Consider the following 25,342-nt stretch of genomic DNA (forward strand, 5'->3'; position numbering starts at 1 on the left):
AGAGTGAGGTTAAGACCACTCGGGGCTAATGTGCCTGAAGACAGAGGAGATAGGGGAGATAAGTAATATTAATCTCAGTTTTCAGTGTTCACCATTGAGAGTTACCTTGACAAATGCAGGTCCATGTAGAACAGGCTAATGTGCTGGAGCATCAGGTCAAGAAGTTCAAAGATAATTTATTATCAAAGTACATTTATGTCACCCTATCCTACCCCAAGATTCATGATCTTCTGGGCATTAGCAGTGGATACAAAGAAATACAATGGAATTAATGAAAAACTGCACACAAAAGCAAACAACCAACGTGCAAAAGACAAACTGTACAATACAAAAATATATATATTAATAAAATAATAATTACTTATTAGAAAGAGGTAGTGTTGGAGTTTCTTAAGGGTCTAGATATACCACGTTACCGTAGGAAGCAAGAAAAGAGATTACAGGGGCGTTGACATCCTCACTAGTCACAGGAGTGGTACCAGAGAATCGGAGACCAGTAAGTCTTACATCAGTGGTGATCAAACTAATGGAGAAGCATAGTCATATTACAGATAATCAACATGACTTTGTGAGGGTCCAGCCATACCTCACGAGCCTAAAATTGCGTTTTTCAAGGAGGTGACTAAACAAATTGATGAAAGCAGAGCAGTAGATGTGGTGAATGTGGATGTTAGAAAGGTGTTTGTTATGGTTCCCTATCATAGGCTCATCTACAAAGTTATGAGGCATGGAATCTATTGAAACTGGACAGTGTAAATTTAGTATTAGCTTGCCCACAGAGGCAGAGCGCATATGGAGTAGATGGAGCATATTCTGCCCGGAAGTCAGTGACTAGAATGTCCTGTAAGAATCTATTCTGGGACCCCAGATCTTTGTGGTTTTTATAAGTGACTTGCATGAGGAAGTGGAAGGCTTAATTACTATATTTGCAATGACACAAATTTTAAGGTATGTCGATAGGATAGAAGGTTGTTGTAGGTTACAATGGGATATAGACAGAATGCAGGGTTGGCTGGAGAAGTGGCAGATGGAGTTCAACCTGGAAAAGTGTAGTGATACACTTTTGGAAGATAGAACTATGTAATATACAGAGTACAAAGTTAATAGCAGGATTCTTAGCAGTGTGGAGGACTAGAAGCATCTTGGGGTCCAAGTTCATAGATTCTACGAAGCTGCTGCACAAGTTGTAGGATGGTTAAGACATATGACATGATGGCCTTCATTTGCCAGGGAATTGAGTTTAACAGCCACTAGGTTAAACTCTGGTTAGATCACGCTTAAGAGTATCTTGTTCCATTCTGATCACCTCATTATAGGAAGTATATGGAAACTTTAGAAAGGGTGCAAGGAAATTTACCAAAGATTAGACATTAGCTTTATATGTCATGTGTATATTGAAGCATATAGCGAAATGCAGTTTGTATCAAATCAGTGAGAATTGTACTGGGCAGCCCATAAGTGTTCTCATGCTTCAGACGCCAGAATAATATGTCCACAACTCACTAACCCTAACTTGTATGTCTTTAACCTGTGGGAGGAACCACATGCAGTCATGGGGAGAATGTACAAACTCCTTACTGCCAATGATGGGAATCAAGATCCAATTTTACCAATGAAGTGTTGTGGTAATCTCCACAGTACTGTGCTATCAGGATGTTGCCTGAGTGAACATGTCTCATGAGGAAAGGCTGCACAAGCTGAAGCATGGAGTGATACAAGACAAGGGGCGACTTGACATTGTATATGACTGTGAGAGGAATAGAGTGGATACCAGCACCTTTTTCACAGGGCAGCAATTGCCATTACCAGAGGACACTAAAGTAAGTGGAGGACAGTCTAGGGGAGTTGTCAAAGGGAGGTTTTTTTTTCGATTTTATTTTTCAGAGAATGGTGGATGCCTGGAAAACACAGCTGGGAGTGTTTGCATATATAACAGGGCCATAAAAGGACTCTTAGATAAGCACACGGATGTAAGAAAAATAGGATAATGTGCTGTGTAGGAGGGAAGGGTTAGATTAATCATGGAGTAGGTTTATATAGTTGGCACAACCTCATGAGCTGTAGGGCCCATACTGTTCTATATTCAATGAAGTACATAAAAAGATACACAATCACTATTATAGAAGATTTATATCCAACTTCTGCACAGTAGATTCCACAAGCAGCCTTGAGATTTTTGACCACAGCATCTGCTTGAGGGGTAAAAGCTGACTAGGTAGGAAATGAAGGGGTGGCAAGGGCTGGATGGAATTCCCTGCTATTCAAAGTTCATTAAGGTCTGCGGCAATTACCTAACTGGATAGATGGGACCAATTTAATATTTCACAAGAAAGACAAAATCTTCAACAGCATATTACGTTTCAGATAGTTCACTGAGATTACACAAAATAATGTAGAGGCTGGAAATGTAAATGAAATGTTGAGGATGCCCAAATTCCTTCGCAGAACATGTTTCTTCACTACGTGGTGAAGATTTTGGAATTGTACACACAATCTTCTAACTCATATGGAAGAATTCGTAGTTACCTATACTCAGAGGAGAAACAAAATATAAATCAATTTTATTCCTTCATTTGTTTAAACAACAGGGTGTTTCACCCATTTTTTAAAAAACTTTACTACTTCAATGCTCTCATAAAAGTTTTTTTAAAATAAAGGTTTTATTTAAATGATTGCATTTTGCTTTATTGCATCATTTAAAACACAGAAAAAGTAAAACTGAAGGGTGTCGTATGCTTTCTTGTGTTTGAGCGATGTGTATTTGCCTCTGGAAGCAGCTGATTGTATTCCATCTGTCAGAGTTCCTGCAGCTGTTGAGGCACAAGTTGCTCAGACTGAATTTAGCTCCCAGTGGACATCAGCTCTAAACAAGTTGCTGCTAAATCTGCCTCCATTAGCACTAATAATGCAGTTCAGCTCAGAGAGGTCACAGGATAGTCAATGCAGGAAATGGGAAAGACATGGAGTTACTGCAGAGATTTCCTTCTGTCAAATCAATTTGCAGCAGAGTGACCAAGACTACTCGGCAATACATTTAATACCACAGATAAACAAGCTTGAAGCTATTAGTCATTTTTAGGCAGAAGAATGTTTTGTTTATTCCCAAATCATCTTAATGAAAATCAGCAAATACTTATTCAGAACATGTACTCTTCTGGCTCTCAAAATGAATTCAGAAAGTCACTGGGCCTGGATTGCATCTCATTTGGACATCTGCTTAGACATGCACTTAGGTGTTTTATGGAGCAAGATCAGGGTATTTTTAGCCATATGTTAACATGTCATTGTAGAAACTACACAGATGTCATTTGTATTGTTGAGGATGGATATTCAGGAGCTTTAGCCAGTCAGAAATTAAAAGCCGGGTATCAAATGATGCTAACCAGTTAAAAAATTGCTCGACATAATTTAATGCCAGACTTTATTTCTACTTGAAAATACTAGTACAGGCAGCTTAAATAAAAGATGTGGAACTTGAATAGCAGTCAAATGTGCTTTCATTGCAAAAGTACATTGAGACCAACTAAGTAAAATACAACACAAATTTTCAGATTCAGGTTTATTTCTCACGTGTACATTGAAACACTGAAACAAATGTGTCATTTGTCTTCACAACAATCTGCAAGTGTCACAACACATTCCGGCACCAACACAGCATGCCCACGATACTGGACAGAACACCACAATAAAACACAATATACTCAGCAACAACAGTGAAACAAGCCCTGTTCGTCCCTCCCTCCCAACCACCCCTCCACGTACACAGTCCTCCAGTGGACTCGAGGATTCGCAGACACCTTCCCCAGCAGTCTTGGGCTCTGGCCATAGACCATCAACTTCTGGAACCCCCCACCCCCTCATCAACCTTCAGTCTTCAACCCAGTACTTGTAGATGATGACAAATGAGAACCCAGGATGAGGGCCTGAACTCCAGTCAAGCTTGTTAGATTTGTGGAAATGCTCTCAATATTTATAAATGATTTCCACAGTTCTTAGCTATGAAGAATTTCCAATCAACAATGACTTGATAAGGCTGGCATGTTCAAGATTGCCAGGTCTAAGAAAATAATGATCATGTAATATTTCTGAATGAAAATAAGGCCATGTTAGATATCTGACTGGAAATCCAGCACCTAGTCAATTTGAATCATGCTTAGGAGAATCCAGGCTTGAAAAACAGTAGGCTGGATCATTTTGTTTGAAGTCTGTAGGAATTTAGCTACTTTACCAGCCATTAAGCCCTGTTAGTTTATTCTGCTACCAAACTCTTTACTTGCTGACATCGCTTATCATCATTTCAAAGAAAATACTTCTGAGTTAGCATCACGTTAGATACTTCCATTTAATAGATCCACTTGTTTTTTTTTCCATTATTGATGTGTTTTAAATAAAAATTTTAAGCAAAATTAAAATGCATTTATTTCAATGGTAATGGTTTTCCAATGTTGCTTAATGCATGGAGTACCATCTTTGAATTCAAGACTAAAAAATAATTAGTTTCTATTCAAAGAAGTCCAATAAAAAATGGCTGAAATATTGAAAATCAAACATCAAGATGGAAATTCTTACTTTCCTCTTCTATTGCCTTAAGCTTCCTCCTACTATTAAAATGAGTTAAATTAACCAATTATCTACCCTTCCTATTTTTTGCAGAGCTACACTGGTACAAAATGAATTGCCTCCATAACATAATACAAAACATTTTGAAGCATTTCATTGTGATAAGGTAAAATGAGCCAGCTATCATTAATTTTAGATTTTATCGACTTAACCCATTGCAATTTACAGTCCCAGCGGACTTTATTCCTAATTTAATCTCATGATGCAAGATTGCTGCTTACATTTGAAATCACTAATGTGCTTGAACCATTTAACAACAGTTATCATAAATCATGCAGCAGTGAATAAAACGTATTTACTACATCAGAAAGGTGAAGTGCAGGCCCTTCTATTTACCAAGGGAGTTCACTGCTATTGTGATTGTGGCTCCATATATCCCCCCCACTTGCTACCAGAGGTGAGAACACATTAGCAAGAAAAAGTGGGATCTCCTGGTAGTCACCTATCTCAATTCTACTTCCCATTCCCATTCCAACATGTCAGTCCATGGACTCCTCTACAGATGGAGCATCAGGATGGAGGAGCATCACCTTATGTTCCATCTGGGTAGCCTCCAACCTGATGGCTTCAACATCGATTTCTTAAACATCTGGTAATTGCTTCCCCCTCACCATTCCCATTTCCCTCTCTCACCTTATCTCCTTACCTGCCCATCACCTCTCTCTGGTGCTCCTCTCCCTTCCCTTTCTTCCACGGTCTTCAGTCCTCTCCTATCAGATTCCCCCTTCTCCAGTTCTTTATCTCTTTCATCAATCCACTCTCCAGCTCTTTAATTCATCCCTTCCCCCTCTCTAGGTTTCATCTATCACCTACCACCTTGTACTTCTTCCCCATCCCCCTCACCTTCTTATTCCGACTTCTCCACTTCCTTTCCAGTCCTGATGAAGGGTCTCAGCCTGAAACGCTGACTGTTTACTCTATCGATGCTGCCTGGCCAGCTGAGTTCCTCCAGCATTTTGTGTGTGTTGCTTAGAACACATTCAACCTGGTTTGTACCAACATCCACCTCACCTCAGTTTTTGACCACTTATTAAACATGTCAAACGAGTTCAAGGGGAGATAAATGCCTGGACAGAAGGTGCAATCTCTGCGTAACAAGACTGTTTTGAAAACACAGACTGGAACATGTTCAGGGAGACAGGCAGGGAGCATCTAACAATCATCAGGTTAACATCGATGAATAGACTACAAAGAAAAGTGCAATCAGGACATCATAAGGGGTGGAGCTTAGGAAACGATGACACCTGACAACAACTTCTTTGCTTGCGTCTTCGGAAACAGCTCTGTTTCTATCTTTAATATCTCTATTTTTCCCTTTCAAGATTCTTTTGAAGACCCTGAACTGGAGTTACAACTGGACTTCGGTTCTTTGCGGGAATGGGACCCACTCTTGGGGTCTCACAACTGGTCGTTATTCAATATACCAAGGATGCGGCCTAAAAGACTAGCATGCCTTCAGGGTTCCAGGAGGTGGGTGGACTCATGGTCGGTGCCTCTGCAGGGAATCTGTGTGTCATGGGAGATGGAAGGTCAAAAACAGCAAGCTGGCTGCTGGCTGTGTGCCCAGAGCTCGGAAAAAGCGACACAACAGACTCCTAACATCATAAATCAGCATGTTGTTTGTTATGTCTCTCCTCTCACTGTGAAACAGGGACACCTCTTTTTCCCTTATATGAGAGAGAGGGAGAGAGGGAGACTGTGGTATGTCAAATTACTGGGTGAACAAATAGTCTTTGGGGTACTGCAAGCCTGTGTCTTTATTGATGCTTTGCTGCACACTTGAGTGATCGGTAGGGGGCTACTGATGCCTGTTTTTTGCTGGTGGGGGAGAGGGGATCATTGCTTTGCTGCTGCTTACATGTGGGGGGGGAGCTGGGGGCTTTGGGGTTCTAACATTTAACTGTCATTCTTTCTTTAGGACACTCCTCTGTTTTCGTGGATAAAAAGGATTTCAAGATGTATAGTGTATACATTTCTCTGACATTAAATGTACCTTTGAACTCGGAACCATTATTAAACACATCACCGTGAGGGCAAATCAGAATCCATGTTGTCAGTAGAGATCCAGGCATGACTGAGAGATTGGGTTGCTGCTTCAGATTGGGGGAATAATCAGCTCTCAGGTCAGCAAGAGCTGCGCTTTCCCATGCCATCAGAAAGGTAAAACAGGCTTATTCACAGAGAATATACAGCCATTTCTTAACCCAGAGACATGAGACACATGTGGCAGAGCATTCAGACCATAACAGACTACAAATCCACGTTGAATGTCAACAACAGAGACAATTCTCCTCCTGATATGCTGAATGTCTTTTACGCTTGGTTTGATGCACAGAATGATGTGCTGGCAAAGAAGGCCCCCCTCTTCCGCCCCACCCCCCACAGGCAGAAATCTGCTTGATCACACTGATGTGAGGAAGACCCTAGCCAGGGTCAACCCACGTAGAGCCCTGGGGCCCTGGTCGGGTGCTGAGGGACCCAGTTCACAGAGGCTCTAACAGTTATCTTGAACTTCTCTCCGGAACGGTACCCTGTCCTCTCAGGATTTAAGGGGGGGGGGGGGGGGGAAACCATCATCCCGGTGCCCAAGAGGGTAACAATAAGCTACCTCAACGACTACTGTCCAGTGGCACAACCCACAACAATAATGAAGTGCTTTGAGCGGCTGGTTATGGATAGCATTAACGACCCTTTCCCATCTGCTTATCGCTCAAATTAGTCCACTGGTGATGCCATAGCCTCTACACTTCACTCCGTTCTGTCCCACCTGCAAAATGGTGCATCATGTGCCAGCGTGCTGCTTTTTGACTTCAGCTTGGCAGTTAATGCAATCATTCCTCAAAAGCTAGTGGGTAAACTGCCCTCGTTGGGTCTCACCACCTCTCTGTAATTGGATCTTAGACCTCTTGGCAGAAAGGCCAAGTCAGTCCGTGATGGCAGAATCATCTCTAATTTCATCACTTAGTGGCGGCGCTCCCCACGGCTACGTGTTCAACCTGCTGTTGTACATGTTGCTGATGTATGACTGTACTGCCGAATCCAGTTGAAACTGAATCATCAGAACACAACATTGGTTGGCCCCATCAACAACGACAAGACAAGAGTGGAGAGGAGATAGGGCGCAATTTGAGTCTCAACGTGGACAAGACTAAAGAGATGATTGTGGGCATAAGGAAGGTTCAGGCTGACCACTCCTCACTGTACATAAACAACTTCTCTGCGGAGAGAGTTAGGAGAAACACATTTCTGGGAACGCGCGTAACTAACGATCTCACCTGGTTCCTCAACACTACCTCTTTGGTCATGAAAACACAGTGGTGTCTTGTCTACCTGAGGAGATTGAGACGAATGAGGCTCCTCCCATTTTAACCAATTTTTACAGGAGTAAAATTTACAAGTGTCCTGACCAGCTATATCACCATCCGGTACGGGAATTGCAAAGCATCTGACCGCAGGTCCCTACAAAAGATTTCAAAGATGTCTGAGAGGATCATTGGGGTCTCTCTTCCATCCATCAGAGATATTTATCAGGAGTGTTGCATACGTAGGGTCCATAGCATTGTTAAATTCATCCATCCATCCATCAATCTCTTTGACACCCTACCATTAAACAGGAAATACTTTAGCATTAGGACAAGAACTGTTAGGATGGGGAGAAAGCTTCTTCCGAGGCTGTAAGTCTACTGAACTCCCTGCCACAACCCAGGTCACACGAAATATGAAGAGGCTGTAGTGGTTTACTGTTTACTTTTTAAACTTGTGTCATATATGCACCTTAATATTTGTTAATTTATTTGCAGCAATATTACTTTATGTATGTGTGAGTTATATGTACTGAGTCATGCACATTGGTCTGGAGGAACACTTTCACTTGGCAGTATACCTATGTACAGTTGAATGACAATAAACCGAACTTGAGAACCTTGTTCTCCACGGACAGCAAGTCATAGTATAAACCCATAAAGATGGGAACTCCACCCCAGGCTGAGTGAAGTAAAATTCGGGTGCTTTTTTGAACAATTCAAATCTCACCATTCTTGACATCTAATAGTTAACTGAATGATGTTTCTGACTAAAACTCTTAGTCCCTGGAAGATTCTGTGCTGGCAATTTGTCACACAAACTATCATGATTGAGAACACAAGTGTAATAAATCAGTCCGGAAGATGGTTCAAGCAGGAAAATACAAAATACACCTAAAATACCTGATTCATTTGACGTAGAGTAAGATACGAGGAACCCTCGACCAGAAATATGAGTCCCACTCATAAACTGAACAGTGACTTCATTGCTCTCTGATTCTATAACCTTTTCCCTCTGAAATCCAGGTCCACAGTATTTACCTGGAAAGTCAACAAGAGATGAATAAAAAGCTTTTGCAAACAAAGATACTGCATTACATTTCAGGCAAAATACAAAAGGAAGATGTTTTCAATTTTATAGCTGCAAAGATCAGAAATTTATATAGAAATTATTTTATTATATTACTCAAGTCTGAAGCTTAGTTTAGTTTAAAAGACAACTCACGGAAATATCCAAACGCTCATGATACAAATGAATACAAGTTATGCAAGAGGTCACTAATTTTTTCCAAACCACTATCTCTCTCGTTCTATTCCCAAAATTATTGACTTCCTTCTGCAAGAGTTATTCTTAGTTTTGAAGTGATTCCAATTTCTTACCCGCTCAGGCATTCTGAACTCACAATTGTTAAACACACCTTATACTGCAGATTGTTGCTCCTCTTCCTGCCTTGTGGTGGATCGGGCAGCAACCTTGCCATTTCTTTTAGTATTTGTTTTTTTTTTAATGAGGGCTGAGTTGCTAGCTCAATGCTCAACCCAGCACAGATGGAAAGTGAGCAAGGAGCCGGCCGAATCTGAATCCGGGACTACTTGCCTCAAAGTCTGGTGCAGATGCCACTACATCACCTCCTTGGTCAAGGAAGCACAGCAGCATCTTTACTACCTGAGGAGATTGAGGTGAACGTAACTTCCCCTCAGCCCAGCCCCATTTTAACCAATTTCTACAGGAGCACCATCAAGAGTGCAGAAGTTACTCTTAATATTAGTCAAGCATTAACAGGTTACATTTTACTTACCAATTTCACTTCGGCCTGAGCCAATCCCATTGTAAAGCCTTAGGTAACTCAAATGACAAGAGGTTGAGTCTTCAATGTCAAAGTCTCCAAACTTAAAAATAATTCTCTGATTGGGCTGTACACGAATCTCCCAGACACAAACAGTGTTATTGGGATATGTCTCTGGATAATTTATTGATGCAAATGTTCCACTCTCTGGTCCAAGAACAGTGTGTCCACAACCATCACCTGAAAAGAAACAAACATTAAATGTTCTAACAATCAAATTGCAAAATATAGGAAATCAACACATCATGCAGTAAAAGCTACCTCAGTAGATTAATATTTTGTCAGGTTTGGAGGTCATCAGTGGGAGAGCAATGAATGCAACATAGCATCACATGAAATTCTCAGCATCAAGCAGTGAAACAGATGCTGACATATCCTCTCATTGCACCAAGAGCATTTGTCAGTCTTGCTCAGTGATAGCACTCTTCCCTTAAGGTTTACCCCCAGTTTCGCTTAATTCATCTGTCAATATCACTGCGAGAGTCCCCCCTCAGTGGGATATAATGTAAACTTCCTATGCTACAAAAGCATAATGAGACAAACTAAGAAAAACAACACACACAAAATGTTGGAAGAACTCAGCAGATCAGGCAGCGTCTGAGGAGAGTCCACATTTTAGGCTGAGACCTTTCAGCGGGACCGAAAAGGAAGGAAAGGAGAAGAGACCAGAATATGAAGTTTCGGGTGGGGGGGGGGGGGGGGGAAGTAATACAACCTGGTAAGTGATAGGTGAAACCAGGTAAGGGGGATGGTGAATGGGTGGGGAAGGGGATGAAGTGAGAAGCTGGGAGGTGAAAGGTGGAGGAGGTAAAGGACTGACGAAGGAGGACCCTGATAGGAGAGGAAAGTGGACCATTGAAGAAGGGGAAGGAGGGAGGACACCAGAGTAAGGTGACTGGCAGATGAAAAGAGAAGGGGTAAGAGGGGAGCCAAAATGGAGAATAGAAAATGAGAGGAGAGGGAGGTGAAATTACCAGAAATTAGAGAAATCACTGTTCATCAGGTTGGAGGCTGCTCAGACAGAATATAAGGTGTTGCTCCTTCAAACTGAGAAGTGGCCTCTTCTTGGTAGTAGAGAACGCCATGGGCATACATGTCAGAATAGGAATGGGAAGGCTATTGGGAAATCCTGCCTGTCATGGCAGACAGAGCAAAGGTGCTTGGCAAAGCAGAGCTCAATGCCGCAGAGGAAACCATACCGGGAGTGTAGGATATAGTAGATGACCCTGACAGACTTGCAGGTGAAATGTTTCCTCACATGAAAGGGCTATTTGGAGCCTGAATGGTGGTGAAGGGGCAGGTACAGCACTTGTCCTACTTGCAGGGATAAGTTCCACAAAGGAAATCAGTGGAGAGGGACAAGTATTCATAGAGTCACATTAGAGAGTAATTCCTGTGAAAGTGGTGAGTGTGGGGGGGGGGGGGGTGCTTTTAGTGAGAGAATCCTGTTAAAGGTGTCTGAAGTTATGGGCAATGATGTGCTAGATGCAGAGGCTCATGGAGTGCTAGGTAAGAACAAAGGGAATTTTATCCCTATTAAGGTGGCAGGAAGATAGAATGATGGCAGAAGATAAAGTGTGGGAAAGAGAGATGTGGGTGAGAGCAGCATCGATGATAGATGGAGGGAAATCCTGTTCTATGATGAAGGATGACATCTCAGAAGTTCTGAGAACAGATGCAGCGGAGATGGAGAAACTAAGAAGAAGAAACAGTATTTTTACCAGTAGCAGGGTGGGAAGACGTATAGATAGATAGATACTTTATTGATTCCAAAGGAAACTACAGTGTCACAGTAGTATTACAAGTGCACAGATAATCAAATATTAGAAGAGAACATATATTAGAAGAGTCATGATAGCTATGAGAGTCAGTAGGTTTATAAAAGATATCAAGGGACAAGACTGTCTCCAGAAACATAGGCAGTGATTGAAGACCACAGCACCAGTCATGAGAACTGTGAAGGTATGGTTAAGGGAGCTGCAGAAGCATCTAATATGCTTTGAATCAGTGGACTGGACCATATTCACAGATTCACCTTCTGATCTCAATATGCCATGGCCATCACTAACTTCTTCCAAGATCTCCATGGATGAGAGTGTCCCAAATCAGATGCCCTGAAAGGATCAGGAAATTTGCAGTGTGCTGAGGGCTGGTACTGTGGTGATCAAGAGTTTCTTTATCATTATCAAGGGCTCTGCTTGATTTTAGCTTCCTAAGCTTTGCATGTGTTCCATTTTTCTTCTTACTCTCTTGACATCCACAATCCCGACCTAGCCATCTTGTCCTTCCTTCGTACTGGAACATACCTGTCCGGTACTCTGTGCAGTTGACTGTTGAACACTCTCCATATGTCAGAAGTGGACTTGCTTAAAAACACCTGTTATCATTAACTCTCAATAGTTCCTGTCTAATATCTCGTAATTTTCCTTGCTCCAACCTAATACTCTCCTGCAAGGTCCATACTTATCCTGATTTATACCTATCTTAAAATTTAAGGAGATGTGATCACTGTTCCCTAATTGTTCTCCCACTGAAAGGTCAATTATACAGCCAGGCTCATTACCTAACACCAGATCCTTTACAACTCCTCCTCTTGATGGACTCTGCATATTGATTTAAGAAATCCTCCTGCATGGACAAAACAAATTCTGCCCCAATCACCAAACTTCAAAAGCTGGGCCCTTGCATAGTCTGCTGCAGCTGGAGCTCGACATCCTCAATGGGAGACTACAGTAAACACAGATCAGTTATGACATCTTGTCAATCAACACAGAGCACTTCAAGGATTGCTGATGGAAGAAAGTGGCATCCATCACTAAGCACCCTGGCCATCCTGGACGTGTTCTTTTCTCATCACTTTCAACAGGCAGGAGCTACAGGAGCCTGAAGACACACACTCAATGATTCAGAAAGAACCTCTTTCCCTCCACCATGAAACAACAAATTTCATGTCATATAGTGATAATAAATCCAATTTTGATTGAGAAGTACACCACCAACTCAAGGACCATTATTGATCAACAAAATCTGCTGGCCTTTACAGTAATTCCACATTGAAAAAAATAAAAACCTGCTGAAATCTTGCGGGACTTATGAACGCTGCTTACAGACACTAGCTAAAATGACACTACCTTATAAATAAGCAGCATCACCTTAGGTATTTACAAAATCGACACAGTTCATTCATGCACCAAATTATAGCATTTCCTGTACCAGAATGGGTAAAATATAAAAGAATGGCAACAGTACATAGGCAACAATTACTTTTGTACCCAGTCAGCAGTGAATGATGGTGGTGATGATACAGCTGTCTGCATGGGGGCTGTCTCACAGGGAATTCCATTCAGATACAGACACCAGGCTGCAGAGCTTAAAAGAATAAGCTGTAAGTGAATCAGTATAAACATGTCGACTGGGCTGACATATAGATAGTCAGTGTAGACAAATGCCAGTTTTAAATGGGGGCATAAAGATCAGAGGGATGTAATATTTAAAGAATGTGCATGAGTGTGCTGATTTCTGATAAACTGGAGGTCATGTTACAAAAGTCTCAGTCGTGGTGAGCATAATGTATCTGTTCCTGAGATGCATTAAAAAGTCATTCTAAGCGAAAATAGTAAGAGCATGCTGCTAGTTTGTAAATCATTGGTACAACATTACTTGGAATACTGTAGTATTCATCTCACTGATGGATTAAAGTGATATTGCAGCTACTGAAAAGGCATATGAGCTACTGGAAAGACACAAGTGATCAATGAATTATACTCTGTGGATTAATTAGGTTGACAGATGTGATAAGTGCTGTTTTTAAGTCTGCAGGGTTAGACAATATGAGATGCAGCATCCTATTTCACATTGTCAACCAAAGAACTAGAACACAATGATTTGAAAGGGGTAAATTCCACATGAATCTGGAGATGTAATAATAAAATGTGCAATAATGCAAGTTATCGGAGTGACCTGGTGGTAAGGTGGTGGAAGTGGTTATTAGTAATTCAATTGAAAAATACGCAATTTTATTTTCAAATGGCCTATTGGCTGTATTTATAGTATTGGTTTAGAATTGTCCTGTGTACTGAGATGCTATGAAGAACTTTGTTCCTGCTCCACCTGGAATATTTTCTGCTGCAAACAGAATGCAGAATCAGATTCTGGTGTTGCAACGACAGAGAAAGAGCAGTACAGACATGCAAATGAAGTGTAAGGACCATGATGAGGTACAACTGCATATGAGCCATTTGTACAAGAATCTGATCACCAACCCAAACATTTACATTGCATGATAGCAATCATATAGAATTTGCTTTTGCTTAACCTGACTGCAATCAAGCTAATTTGTACTTTGAACTATTAGACCACAAAGCACAGGAGCAGAACTAGGCCATTCATCCCGTCGAGTCTGTTCCGTCATTCTATCATGACTGATCCCAGATCCCTCCCAACCCCATACACCTGCCTTCTCGCCATATCCTTTGATGCCTGACCAATCAGGAAACAATCAATTTCCACCTTAGATATATGCAAGACTTGACCTCCACCACAGTCTGTAGCAGAGAATGCCAAAGATTTACTACTCTTCTGGCTAAAAAAATTCCTCCTTACCTCTGTTCTTAAGAGTCACCCCTCAATTTTGAGCCTGTGCCCTCTAGTTCTGGATACCCCCACCACTGGAAACATCCAACTATCTAGTCCTTTCAACATTTGGTAGGTTTCAATGAGATACCCCTGCATTATTCTAAATTCCAGTGAGTACAGATCCAAAACTGCCAAATCCTCCTTATATGTTAACCCTTTCATTCCCGGAATCATCCTTGTGAACCTCCTCTGGACTCTCTCCAATGTCAACACATCCTTTCTGAGATATGGGGCCCAAAACTGTTGACAATACTCTAAGCATGGCCTGACTAGTGTCTATTTATAAAGGCTCAACATAATCTACTTGCTTTTATATTCTATTCCCCTTGAAATAAATGTTAACATTGCATTTGCTTTCTTTACCACAGACTCAACCTGTAAATTAACCTTCTGGGAGTCTTGCATGAGGACTCCTAAGTCCCTCTGCACCTCTGATGTTTGAACCTTCTCCCCATTTAGATAATAGTCCACACTATTGTTCATTTTACCAAAATGTGTTATCGTACGTTTCCCAACATGTATTCCATCTGCCATTTTTTGCCCATTCTTCCAATTTGTCTAAGTCCTGCTGCAATCACATTGCTTCCTCCACCTATCTTTGTATCATCTGCAAACTTTGCCACAAAGCCATCAATTCTATTATCCAAATCACTGACAAACAATGTGAAAAGCACAGTCCTAATACTGACCCAAGGAACACCATTAGTCACAGGCAGCCAACCAGAGATGGCGCCCATTTATGACACATTAAACCAGACCTTGTGGTCATCAATGTACATTACTTGCCAGGTAAATGATTTACATTATTTCATTTGTGTTTTCTAATCCCTCTTTGTCTCTTGCCATGCTCGGTAGACTCCATGTCCATAACTCTCTGGAACATCTGTATTCCTTTGATTCTGGCTGCTTCCCAACTGAGCTCAATGTAGACTTGGCTTCTCCTCTCTACTTACCTGCCTTTCCCATAAGAGCTACCAAGCTTTTGCAGATTAGGGTAATTTTGCTTTGTTTGATAATTCCATGGAACATTAAAATATAACTTGCTTTTGTAAATGTGGTACGTGCACAGGGAACAAACATTAGTGCTACATAGTTTTCCTCTTAACATTTATGTGTTGTAGTTGCCTTAATAGACTGCTAAATGATTTAAACCCCTACCCCCATTATTGTTGCCATATTACCAGAATGTCAGAAAGAAAACTAGTTGGACCTTAGATCATCAATAAGTATCTTCATTTAACAAGCCTGATACTATTTAGAAAATTGGCATATGCGAATCTAACAGTATGTATAATCTTGATGATTTATTCCACTGTCTTTTCTAAGACCACCGATCAAACAATGAAATATTTTCATTGCATGATAGTCAATCATATAAAATTTGCTTTTGCTTGCCCTGAAGGATGACATGATGATCAGGCCAATTCGTACTTTGAACCATTTATGAATTATTAAGCAAGAAATGCAGATTTTGGTTGCATGATTCACAGAACAAACAAAGGCATCACACAAATCTGTGCTAATTCTGCATCTGCTCAGCCTCAGCAACTCTCCTTCTACATTCAGTGTGACTAAGGCTTTTCCAAAGGAAAATATAATGAGCAATATTACTCCCCTCTCCCTTCCTTGACCCCCACCCCCCACCATCACTGCCGCATCTCCCAACTTCACAGTCAATGTTGAAATAATTCAAAGATAATTTTTTTTTTAAATGGGGAGTCCATGATACGTTTCTTTTGACTGTCCTAATGAAGCTTCCCTTCATTTTATTTTGGCAGTTAATAACTTGCGATCCTGGTGACATAGCATGCTCATCTATCAAAATCAGTATTCAAATGCTTGGAGCTTTCATTAGATTCCTCAGGGAGCTCATTTGGAAGTAATTAATATTTGAAGTGTGGCATCTGTTCACCATTGAGATTTTACGTTTGTACATCCTAACAATGAAATAGTTTTGTAGACATTCAGTGTTGCTAGTTATCTGATTCCATCACATTTCCACAAACTTGCCCATAGTCTGTTGATATCCACATTGGCTTTATCAGTCCTGTGGCTGACTTATGTAAACTGCACATGAAAATTTAGTCTCAGGATAGGTGAACTTGTCTACTTCCAGGATAGTACAACCTTTCAATAAGGGTTCCCTGGAGCAGCCTGGTGCATCACTTTGTTCAGTTGTTGGCTGTGAAGAACAAATCACCACAAGCCAGAGAAACATTCCATGCTCCAGGGCACATCAGGCTCAATCTGCTGTTCAAGGAACAGTCATGTCCTGTAACTGACTTCACTGATAGCCTCCTCAAACAATTACTTCATGTCAGCTGCATGATAAAAACTTAGCACAAGGATGCTTAATACTTTAGGAAGTGCTAGTGTTTTCAAGCAATGGCAATTCTGGTGCTGTTTCTCTGAAGACAAATGAATAATGTGTCTGTTCTCACAAGCTACGAGGTAGCTCTTTATAAAAGATGGCAGCTACAAACTATCCCTTTGAATGCAATAGCACATTTAATAAAATGCCATGTGCTGTTTAATAAGTTGCTTCAGTATTTCATATAAAGACTTTAATATGAGGAGATTGGGGCTGAGAGGGAAAATGGACCAGCCATAATGAAATGGTGGAGCAGACTCGATGGTCCAAATGTACTAATTCTGCTCCTATATCTGATGGTCTTATAATTGTAACTGTGTTAAAATGATGTTTAAGGCAGATACTTATTCCTGCCCAAATTCCAAACATAGCCCATATGATACTTGAAAGAGCTAAACATCTAACCTGAAGCAAAAAAATTACTGTCATTTTAGAATTACAATAGTTATTGTCAAAGTAAATATATTATCAAAGTACATATATGTCACCATTCACAACCCTAAATTTGTTCTCTTGCTATTCTCCGGGTGTTATTGAACCCAGTGATGCTTATTGTAGATGTATTTCACCACCCCACCCCAGAAATCCCACTGAATGAATGGAAAAGTTGGCTGGGTTACAAAACAGATAGTGTGCATTTTAATCATGATTAAACAATGGCAAAATACCATACTTTATATAGTAGCAAGTTTCAAGGAGCCTGTTACAAGTGATACTGAACAAAAGTGGCTAACCTGAAACATGAAAATATATTTCTCTAAAAGACTGGTTGAAAAGGAACGTTTTAAAAGTAACATTAAAGATATTAAGGAAGAGGTTTTCTAAATTTAGGGATTGGCAGTTGAAGCATTAACCACGAATGAAGGAGCAAAGGAAATTGGGGACACATAAAATGTCTGTAATTGCAAAGGTCGTAGGGTTCAACTAGTCTTGGGAGAGAGGTGAACACCATTAGGGACTTGAACAAAGGATATGAATTTTAAAACTGAGGCAAGAAAGCAAAGCAACATACAATGGTCATGTGATGGAGATTGGATGTGAACGAGCAGGCATTTACACATGGATTACAGGGGGGGGGGGAGATGGTCAACTAGGAGAGTATTAGAATATTGAATAACAAAGCAGCAATGGCAGACAGCTTCAGAGGCAGACAAATTACTAATCCAACATCTACTGGCCACAGGAGAGCTAGGCAGAGAAGTTTTATCATTATTGACCTGCTCTTCCAAGTCTAAAGAAATAATGTGGATCACTATCACTGTCTGCATTCCTCTTCCTTGCTCTGAATCTACTTTCCTCCAATGACTTTAGATAACATGCTTTCTTCCTGCTTAACTTTGTTTCCGCCTGCCAGTTTTTAATGCTGTTCCTCACTGGCCTCTACAAGTAGATGGACTACATCTCTTCAATTTATTAATTTACCATTGTTGCCTAACCTGTGTTTCCCATAGCCTAATATTAACAATGAATATTGAATGGAATTTCAAGATATGGCTTCTCTCATGATTTTCTTTAAATAAATATAACATGGCCTGGTATGGAAACACCAATGCCTTTGAATGCAAAATCCTACAAAAAGTAGTGGATTCGGCCAAGTACATCACAGGTAAATCTCTCCCAACCATTGAGCACATCTATACAAAATCCTGTTGCAGGAAAGCATCCACCCATCAGAGATCCTCACTGACTTATCGCAGGTTGTTTAAAAACAACAAACACCAACAGCCTATATATCCTGGCATCACTCCTTCTGATAGAGGAACAGTAGCCAGCAAGAAAGAACGTCAAACATCAGATGGGAGGCACCCTCTACATGGTTATACACCTACACCCAGCCGCCTAAAGTCAATGAAGAGCTTCATGAACAGTGTTCCATTATAATCAACCCCATCTGAAGCCTGAATCACCTTGTGGAAAGACCGGCTTGCCAGTCTCAGACAATCCCCAATGATGGAAATTCCACCGGATGAAAGCCTTCTCCCAGGAGCTAATTGCAACTGGACAACCTGGAAGTGCTTTAACAGACTTAGGACTGGTGTAGCCCGTTCAAAGGTGTCACTGAGCAAATGGGGATATACAACCAGCCTGACAACTTGTGAATGTGGAACTGAGCCAAAAACTATGCAACATCTCCTGCGATGCCCATTGCTAGAGGAAACCCGTACTGTTGCAGATCTTGCCGAATTCAACAACAAGGCACAAAAATGTGTCCAGTTCTGGCTGGGCCATGTATAGACTGTCCGTGGACAGGATAAGAAGATGGCCACCCAGGCCATGTTCTTGTCTCACTGCTGCCATCAAGTAGAAGGAACAAGTGTCTCAGGACTCGCACCAGCAGGTTCAAGAACAGTTACTACCTATCAACCATCAGGCTCTTGAACAAAGGGAATTACAACATTGACTTGCCCATCTATTGAGATATACCCACAATCAATGAGATCATAATAAGGACTCTTTAACTCGTTATTTTATGCTCATGTTATTTATTGCTATTTATTTATATTTGCATTTGCAGTTTGTTGTCATCTGGTTGATCTTACATTGATCCTGTTATAGTTACTTTTCTATAAATCTGCCAAATAAACCCGCAGAAAAATGAATCTCAGTGTTGTATGTGGTGACATATATCTACTCTGATAATAAAGGTTACTTTGAACTTTGAAAAACTTTGTTCCCTTTAGATGATTTAGGTTTGAGTCTGTGCTTATATCTGGGAAGATATTATTTCGATCAGATCAATATCAGAAATCTCTGAACCATACTTGTGTGTATTACAATGACCTGTACGGAGCTCTCATCTTATTTAAGATAAGATGATCACTTGCCAACTGCAAACATGACCCTGAGCTTCAAATTGGCTGCCATATTAACTTTCTATATTACTCCCATTCTGATCTCTATCCTCTTCACAGGACTCTGTTCCAAAGTAGCTCAATAGAGAACATCCCATTTTCTAAGGAGCCATATTACATTCTGTTGGACAATTTACTAATTTCATGCAACAAGCAGAACCAACATTTTATTTCTGGATTTCTAGCGCCTACCCCACTTCCCTCCAGTAATTTGAGATTATTCTATTAGTTAATTGACCGCTGTAACTTGCCCTTTGTGGGCAGTTGAATCGAATAGGAGTCGATGGGATTGTGAGTAGAGTAAAAACTGGGATTAGCGTAATTGGGTGTTTGATGGTCAGTGCAGACATTTAGGTCAAAAGGTCTATTCCCATCCTTTATGACAATTTAACTCTTATCAATGCAGTTTTGACCTTTGTTGTTCTTGCTCTATTACATCTCCTGGCTTTCACCTCCACTTTACATTTGAACATTTGTTTTTGTCTCTACTGGGAATAGCCCAGTTTTGAAGAAAGGTTATTAACCTTAAACATTCATTCAGTTTTTCTCACCACATGCAGATGCAGCCTGACCTACCAAATATTTCCAGCATCTGCAGTTTTTGTTTTTTTTAAATTAAATCCTGTTAGGCCCCGCATGAATATGATTCCCCCAAAAATGCTGAATTTAAGCTGAATGCCATAATGGTATGAAAATCAAAGCATATTAGATGAATGAACATTAATGTTGATGTGACAAGCACCATCTTTTTTTGGTCAGTGACAGCTCACAATAATAGGGTGTATGTTCTTGGGTTACATAATGAGTGTTACTCTCTGCTTTCTAAATAAAGATTCAGTAGAAAACATTAAGATTTTGTACTCAAAACAAAGAATAATAATCTAGCAGATTCAGAGCATATCTATGGCAAATATGCAATCTGACACTTAATCAATAATGTGTGAAGCACTCTTACACACATATGATATAGAATATTATTTGCATGGTTCCTAACATAATTCGGATGTGGTTTCAAAACATGTAATGCTCCACTGTTAGCAATGCAATGCACCTAGCATATTCAAAATGGCATTTCAACTTCTCTACCATTGGTAGCCTTGAAATACCTTTCCTACTCATTTGCTTGATGGCCACCTTAGCTTGATTAATTTTTTTAAATCTAGAGCACACACACCACTTTAATGTATTTTCAGATGCCATTCAAGAGGATTTGTGGGATGTGTAATAAATATTTGACAGTATCAACATTTTCACTGCCACTGATATGTATTAAAATTAATTCAATATGTTGTATTATGGTATTGATATTCTCATAGGAGTTGGATCTCTCTCTTATCATCTTAACAATGTTTTCCCGTCTAGCTTAAAAATTCAACTTTATGATCAGTTTAATATAAATCAGTGACCTGTGTTTCTGAATTATTGTATTTCCTAGTTTAAAAAGTTACATTTTCTTTCTCTGTTAAAACTTGGAAACATGAAACAGTGAGCCAGGACTTAACCTTCCCCAGAAGTCTTTTTCTGCTATCAACACATCTGCCAAAACTCACCAATTCCCATCACCACACTCCCGCAGTTTTTCTTTCGAGTCTGATGTGACAATAAATTATCTTACTTTAATTGCAACCTACAGGACAAAATAACTTGGGAAATTAAATCTACAGAAGTGAATAGCAGGCATTACTTGGTCTCCATTTAAAGAAAAATTTGGGCCTATGTACTGCACATACAGATTTTTAAACGTATTAGAAAACAACTGCTCAAATGCAATATGCAGCTAACTACTTTTCAATACACTAAGCCACTGTGTTAATCATTCTTGCAATTTAAAGACTGCGCACAAGGAAGTGCAATGCAGCTGTTCCCTAAGCTCTTTCAAAATAGTGTGCTAGGCACATCAGAAATAATATGGAGCAGACTTTAAGGAGATGTTTCTTAAAAGTTTTTAACTTTATGCCACTTAAGAGCTGTAGCACAGAACAAGTCTTACTTTTAAGACTATTTTGGAATAAGTCAGCGATTTACTTTAAGTTGTGAAATTAATTGCAATAAACTAGTTGACATGACAGCAAGTAAAGTTGGCAGGGTTTTCTGAATTAGTGACTCCTGCAGTTTCTTGGCCACTGAATCCTAACTTGCATAAAATAAGTATTTAGTCACACAACTCAGGATTAGTTGGTGTCAAAAGTTTTTGGAGTAGGAACCATTGTTTATATGAAATACAAGTTTAATTTCACTGCAGTAGAGTATGGCAGATACAACGAAAATGGAATCTGCTGTAGACTTGCAATAATTAATCCATGTCTGCTGTAGTGTGAGGTGGTCAAACACAGGAGTTGAGGTTATGTTTCTTTTGGCTTGAAACATACAACTGTGTCAAACTCAGCACGTCAGGCAGGATCTACAGAGAGCAATAAAGAGTTGACGTCTCAGCACAAAAGGTCAACTCCATATTTCTCTCCATAGATGCTGCCTAAACTGCTGAGTTCCTCATCTTGTATGTGTACTTGGGATTTCCAGCATCTTTGGTATCTCCTGTTTACCGGGTGTGTCAGAGAAGCAAGCTGCAGTTGTACTGATCCAGCTATCTGCAATGTCGGGATTGAGAATGAGTGAGTTGGTTTATAGGAGAGGGCTATAGCTTGATGGCACAAAAGTGGAGATGAGATCCTAGAAATGCCAAGTGCAGCTGTCATTGGCTGAGTGGGAGCTGGAGTGTGGCAAGAACATATGAACTTACAAGAAACCTGGACAGAGAGAAGATATCAGAATAACAGAAAAACTAAAAAAATATATATTTTTATATTTGCACAACACCTTTCATGACCTAACAGCACCCTAATACACCTCAAAATATTTTTGAGGCACAGTCACCGTTTATATGAAAGTTGAAGAACAGCTGTGCTCAGCAGAAATAGCAATAATGACCAAGTATCTTCATTGAAGCCCTTCTTTATTAGGTAGTGCTTTGGTTTAAGACATCAACCAGAATTCAACATTACTGACACCGGATTTTTGACCATAAACATTAACTCTCTCTTGCAAGCTGCCTGAATTGTTGCGAGTTTCCAGGAGTTGTGTTTTTATTTCCGATTTCCAGCATGTAGTTTTTGGCATACAAAGCACTGGAGAATCAGCTTTAGGTTTTGTGCTTACTTCTTTGAAATGGAAATTTGAACCAATGCCCTTCTGACTCAACAGCGGCTGTACTACCCACTAAGTCACAGCTGCAGATATACATGCAGATATAGGAACGAAAATTAGTGAACTGGAGTCAAGAACTTTAGCAAATTGGACTGAACAGGGTAGCTGGAGGAAATCAGCAGTAATACACAAGCTAAATTAATAGACTGCTTAAAGATGCAACGTATAAAATATTATCCTTTTATTGCTTATTACAAAGTTAATCAAGGGACTGAATGTCAGACCCACACAGATTTTTTTTCTCTTTCATATATGTTACCATGCTTTCAAGATGGCTGACATAAACATTACTGATAATTGACAACTGCTCCAGTTCTACAGCAGAACAATGCACCAAAGGTGCACCTGGGGCAAAATTTAAACAGAAACGCTATCTTAGTAGGATTCAAGAAACAATTATATTCAGAATGGACATATTTAGCTGTGCAGCATGTCGGAAGAAGTTTTGGGGGGTAATTTAGTTTAACAATGCATTCCTTTCCTTACCTCAAATGAAAAGAAAGTTTTTCATATTCATGGTACATTGCATATCTTTTTCAAGGTGTCAAAACGCTGTAAGTTTGTAATCAATAAAATTTTGCTCGTATGTAATCACTGCAGTAACGCAGGAAACCTTGTTCAAAACTGTTTTCTAGAGTTGGTGCACAGACTGTGACATCACAGAAAAGGAAAGTAGGTACAGATAAGTTGTAGATTCATTACCTTTGACAAATTATTAACTCATACATGCTGACCACAAACCTCAAAAATCGCCACCGTTCAGATGTAACACACCTCTATTATCTTAACCAGTTGACCGTCTACAAACTAGACTGAAGCAGAAAGCTTGAGAACTGGAAAGGGAAAACTGGCCTGTAGGCCATAAAAAGAAAACAGATCCTACCACTTTAAATGTTCAGAAAAGCCCCATCCCCCATCATCAGCTTTTGCTCAATCTCTCAACTATTCCAAAAAAGTACACTTCACTGTTTCCCTGGGGGTGGGGTGGGGGGGGGGGGAATAAAAGTGCATAAATACCAAACACTTTGGAAAGTACACAAAATAGACTCAAGTGAAGTAAAATAAAACTCAATAGAAACCCACCCCGTGTCCTCACCGACTGGAAACTACGAGAGAGAAGAGCCCCGGGAGTTTTACGGACGCTGGCTCTATACAAGACCCACCTTTCTGGCCGATCGCGCCGCTAAAAATCGCAATCAAGCAGAGAAGGACACCGGTCTTTCTGGTGTGTTTTCCTCTCACGATGCCTGCCTCCATGCCGAGAGGAGAAGGGAAGGCATAATGCGGCGGAGTCGTTGAGCGATCGCGCTGCGGCTGTCTGCGCTCGCTCGCGGGGTCCGCACTCTCTTCTCAATCATATTCAATCATTGGTCAACCGCTTCCCCCGCTCCCGCCCGCCCATCCCACAATGCAGCCCGCCTGCCGGACACACTCCCCCAGGGTGGACACGGGCGGGGAGCCTGCCCTGCCCTGCCCTGGACAGGGCTCCATTCCCGCAAGCCTTCTCTCAGCACGCAGCGGACAGTGCAGAACTTATCACCTGGACTTGCCTTTTCAAACAAAACTGCAGCTATTGGAAACGGAAATAAAGAGAGAACGTGCGGGCCAGGTAGCCCTTACAGAAAAATCAGTGTTAATGTTTGAGACCCTTCATCTGAAACAATAATTATGTTTCTCTTTTCTCTGGCCCGCTGAGAGTTTACAATATGTTCTGGATTTGTTTCAGATACATCGTCTTAAGCAATGTAATTTTTTTTTTATTATACTTGTGGTGTGCAGCCGATAGAAATGCGATGACATGTGGGGGGTAGAGGAGAGTGAAGATGCCTGTCTACCATTCGTAAGGCGCTTGCCCAGTCAACCGCAGAAGACACAAAACGTATCTTATTACAAGCAGGGTTTTGGCCCGAAACGTTGACTGTACTTTTTTTTTCGATAGATGCTGCCTGGCCGCTGAGTTCCTCCAGCATTTAGTGTGTGTTGCATGTATTTCATTACCTCTTCTCTCCAAGGACGCAAGTAGTCTTTCCACATGAACAAGAGAAAATCTGCAGATGCTGGAAATCCAAGCCACACACAAAATGCTGGAGGGACTCAGCAGGCCAGGCAGCATCTATGGAAAAGAGTACAGTTGACGTTTCAGGCCGAGACCCTTCGGCAGGACACATGAAGCAGTGAATCTCTTTTAATCTAGTGTACTACATTCGAGTTCACCATATGGACTCCTCTACAATGAAGTCATGAAGCCACAGAAAATGGTCCTTCAGCTAACCACATCCATGCCAACACATTTGCCCATCTACACGAATGTCAGTTACCTGCACTAGGTCCATATTCTTCCTTGCCTTACCCATTTGAGCACATTTCTAGGTGTCTCTTAAATCTAGTGATTTATCTGATTCCATTTCCTCCCTATTAACTATATCTTAAGCACAGGCCTTTTTGTTTTTGATACCCCCTACCAATGGAAAAAAGATTCTGATTACCTACCCTATGTATGCACCTAAACAG

The 25,342-nt window shown here is 40.6% G+C and overlaps 1 protein-coding gene across 2 annotated transcripts in view; it reads right to left on the minus strand.

The window, feature by feature from the left end:
- Nucleotides 1-24,175, minus strand: part of dcbld2 (discoidin, CUB and LCCL domain containing 2) — a 104,143-nt gene extending 79,968 nt beyond the window's left edge. For both annotated transcript variants that reach the window (XM_073045145.1, XM_073045144.1), the window contains exons 1-3: nt 23,995-24,175; nt 9,722-9,949; nt 8,826-8,963 (exon numbers count right to left, since the gene is read on the minus strand). In XM_073045145.1, coding sequence (XP_072901246.1) covers nt 8,826-8,963; nt 9,722-9,949; nt 23,995-24,088 — 460 coding nt within the window. In that variant the 5' untranslated portion in view covers nt 24,089-24,175. The remainder of the gene's footprint in view (nt 1-8,825; nt 8,964-9,721; nt 9,950-23,994) is intronic.
- Between the last annotated feature and the right edge of the window lie 1,167 nt (nt 24,176-25,342).

The sequence above is a fragment of the Hemitrygon akajei genome, chromosome 5, assembly GCF_048418815.1.
Source record: "Hemitrygon akajei chromosome 5, sHemAka1.3, whole genome shotgun sequence".
NCBI classification, from domain to species: Eukaryota; Metazoa; Chordata; class Chondrichthyes; order Myliobatiformes; family Dasyatidae; genus Hemitrygon; species Hemitrygon akajei.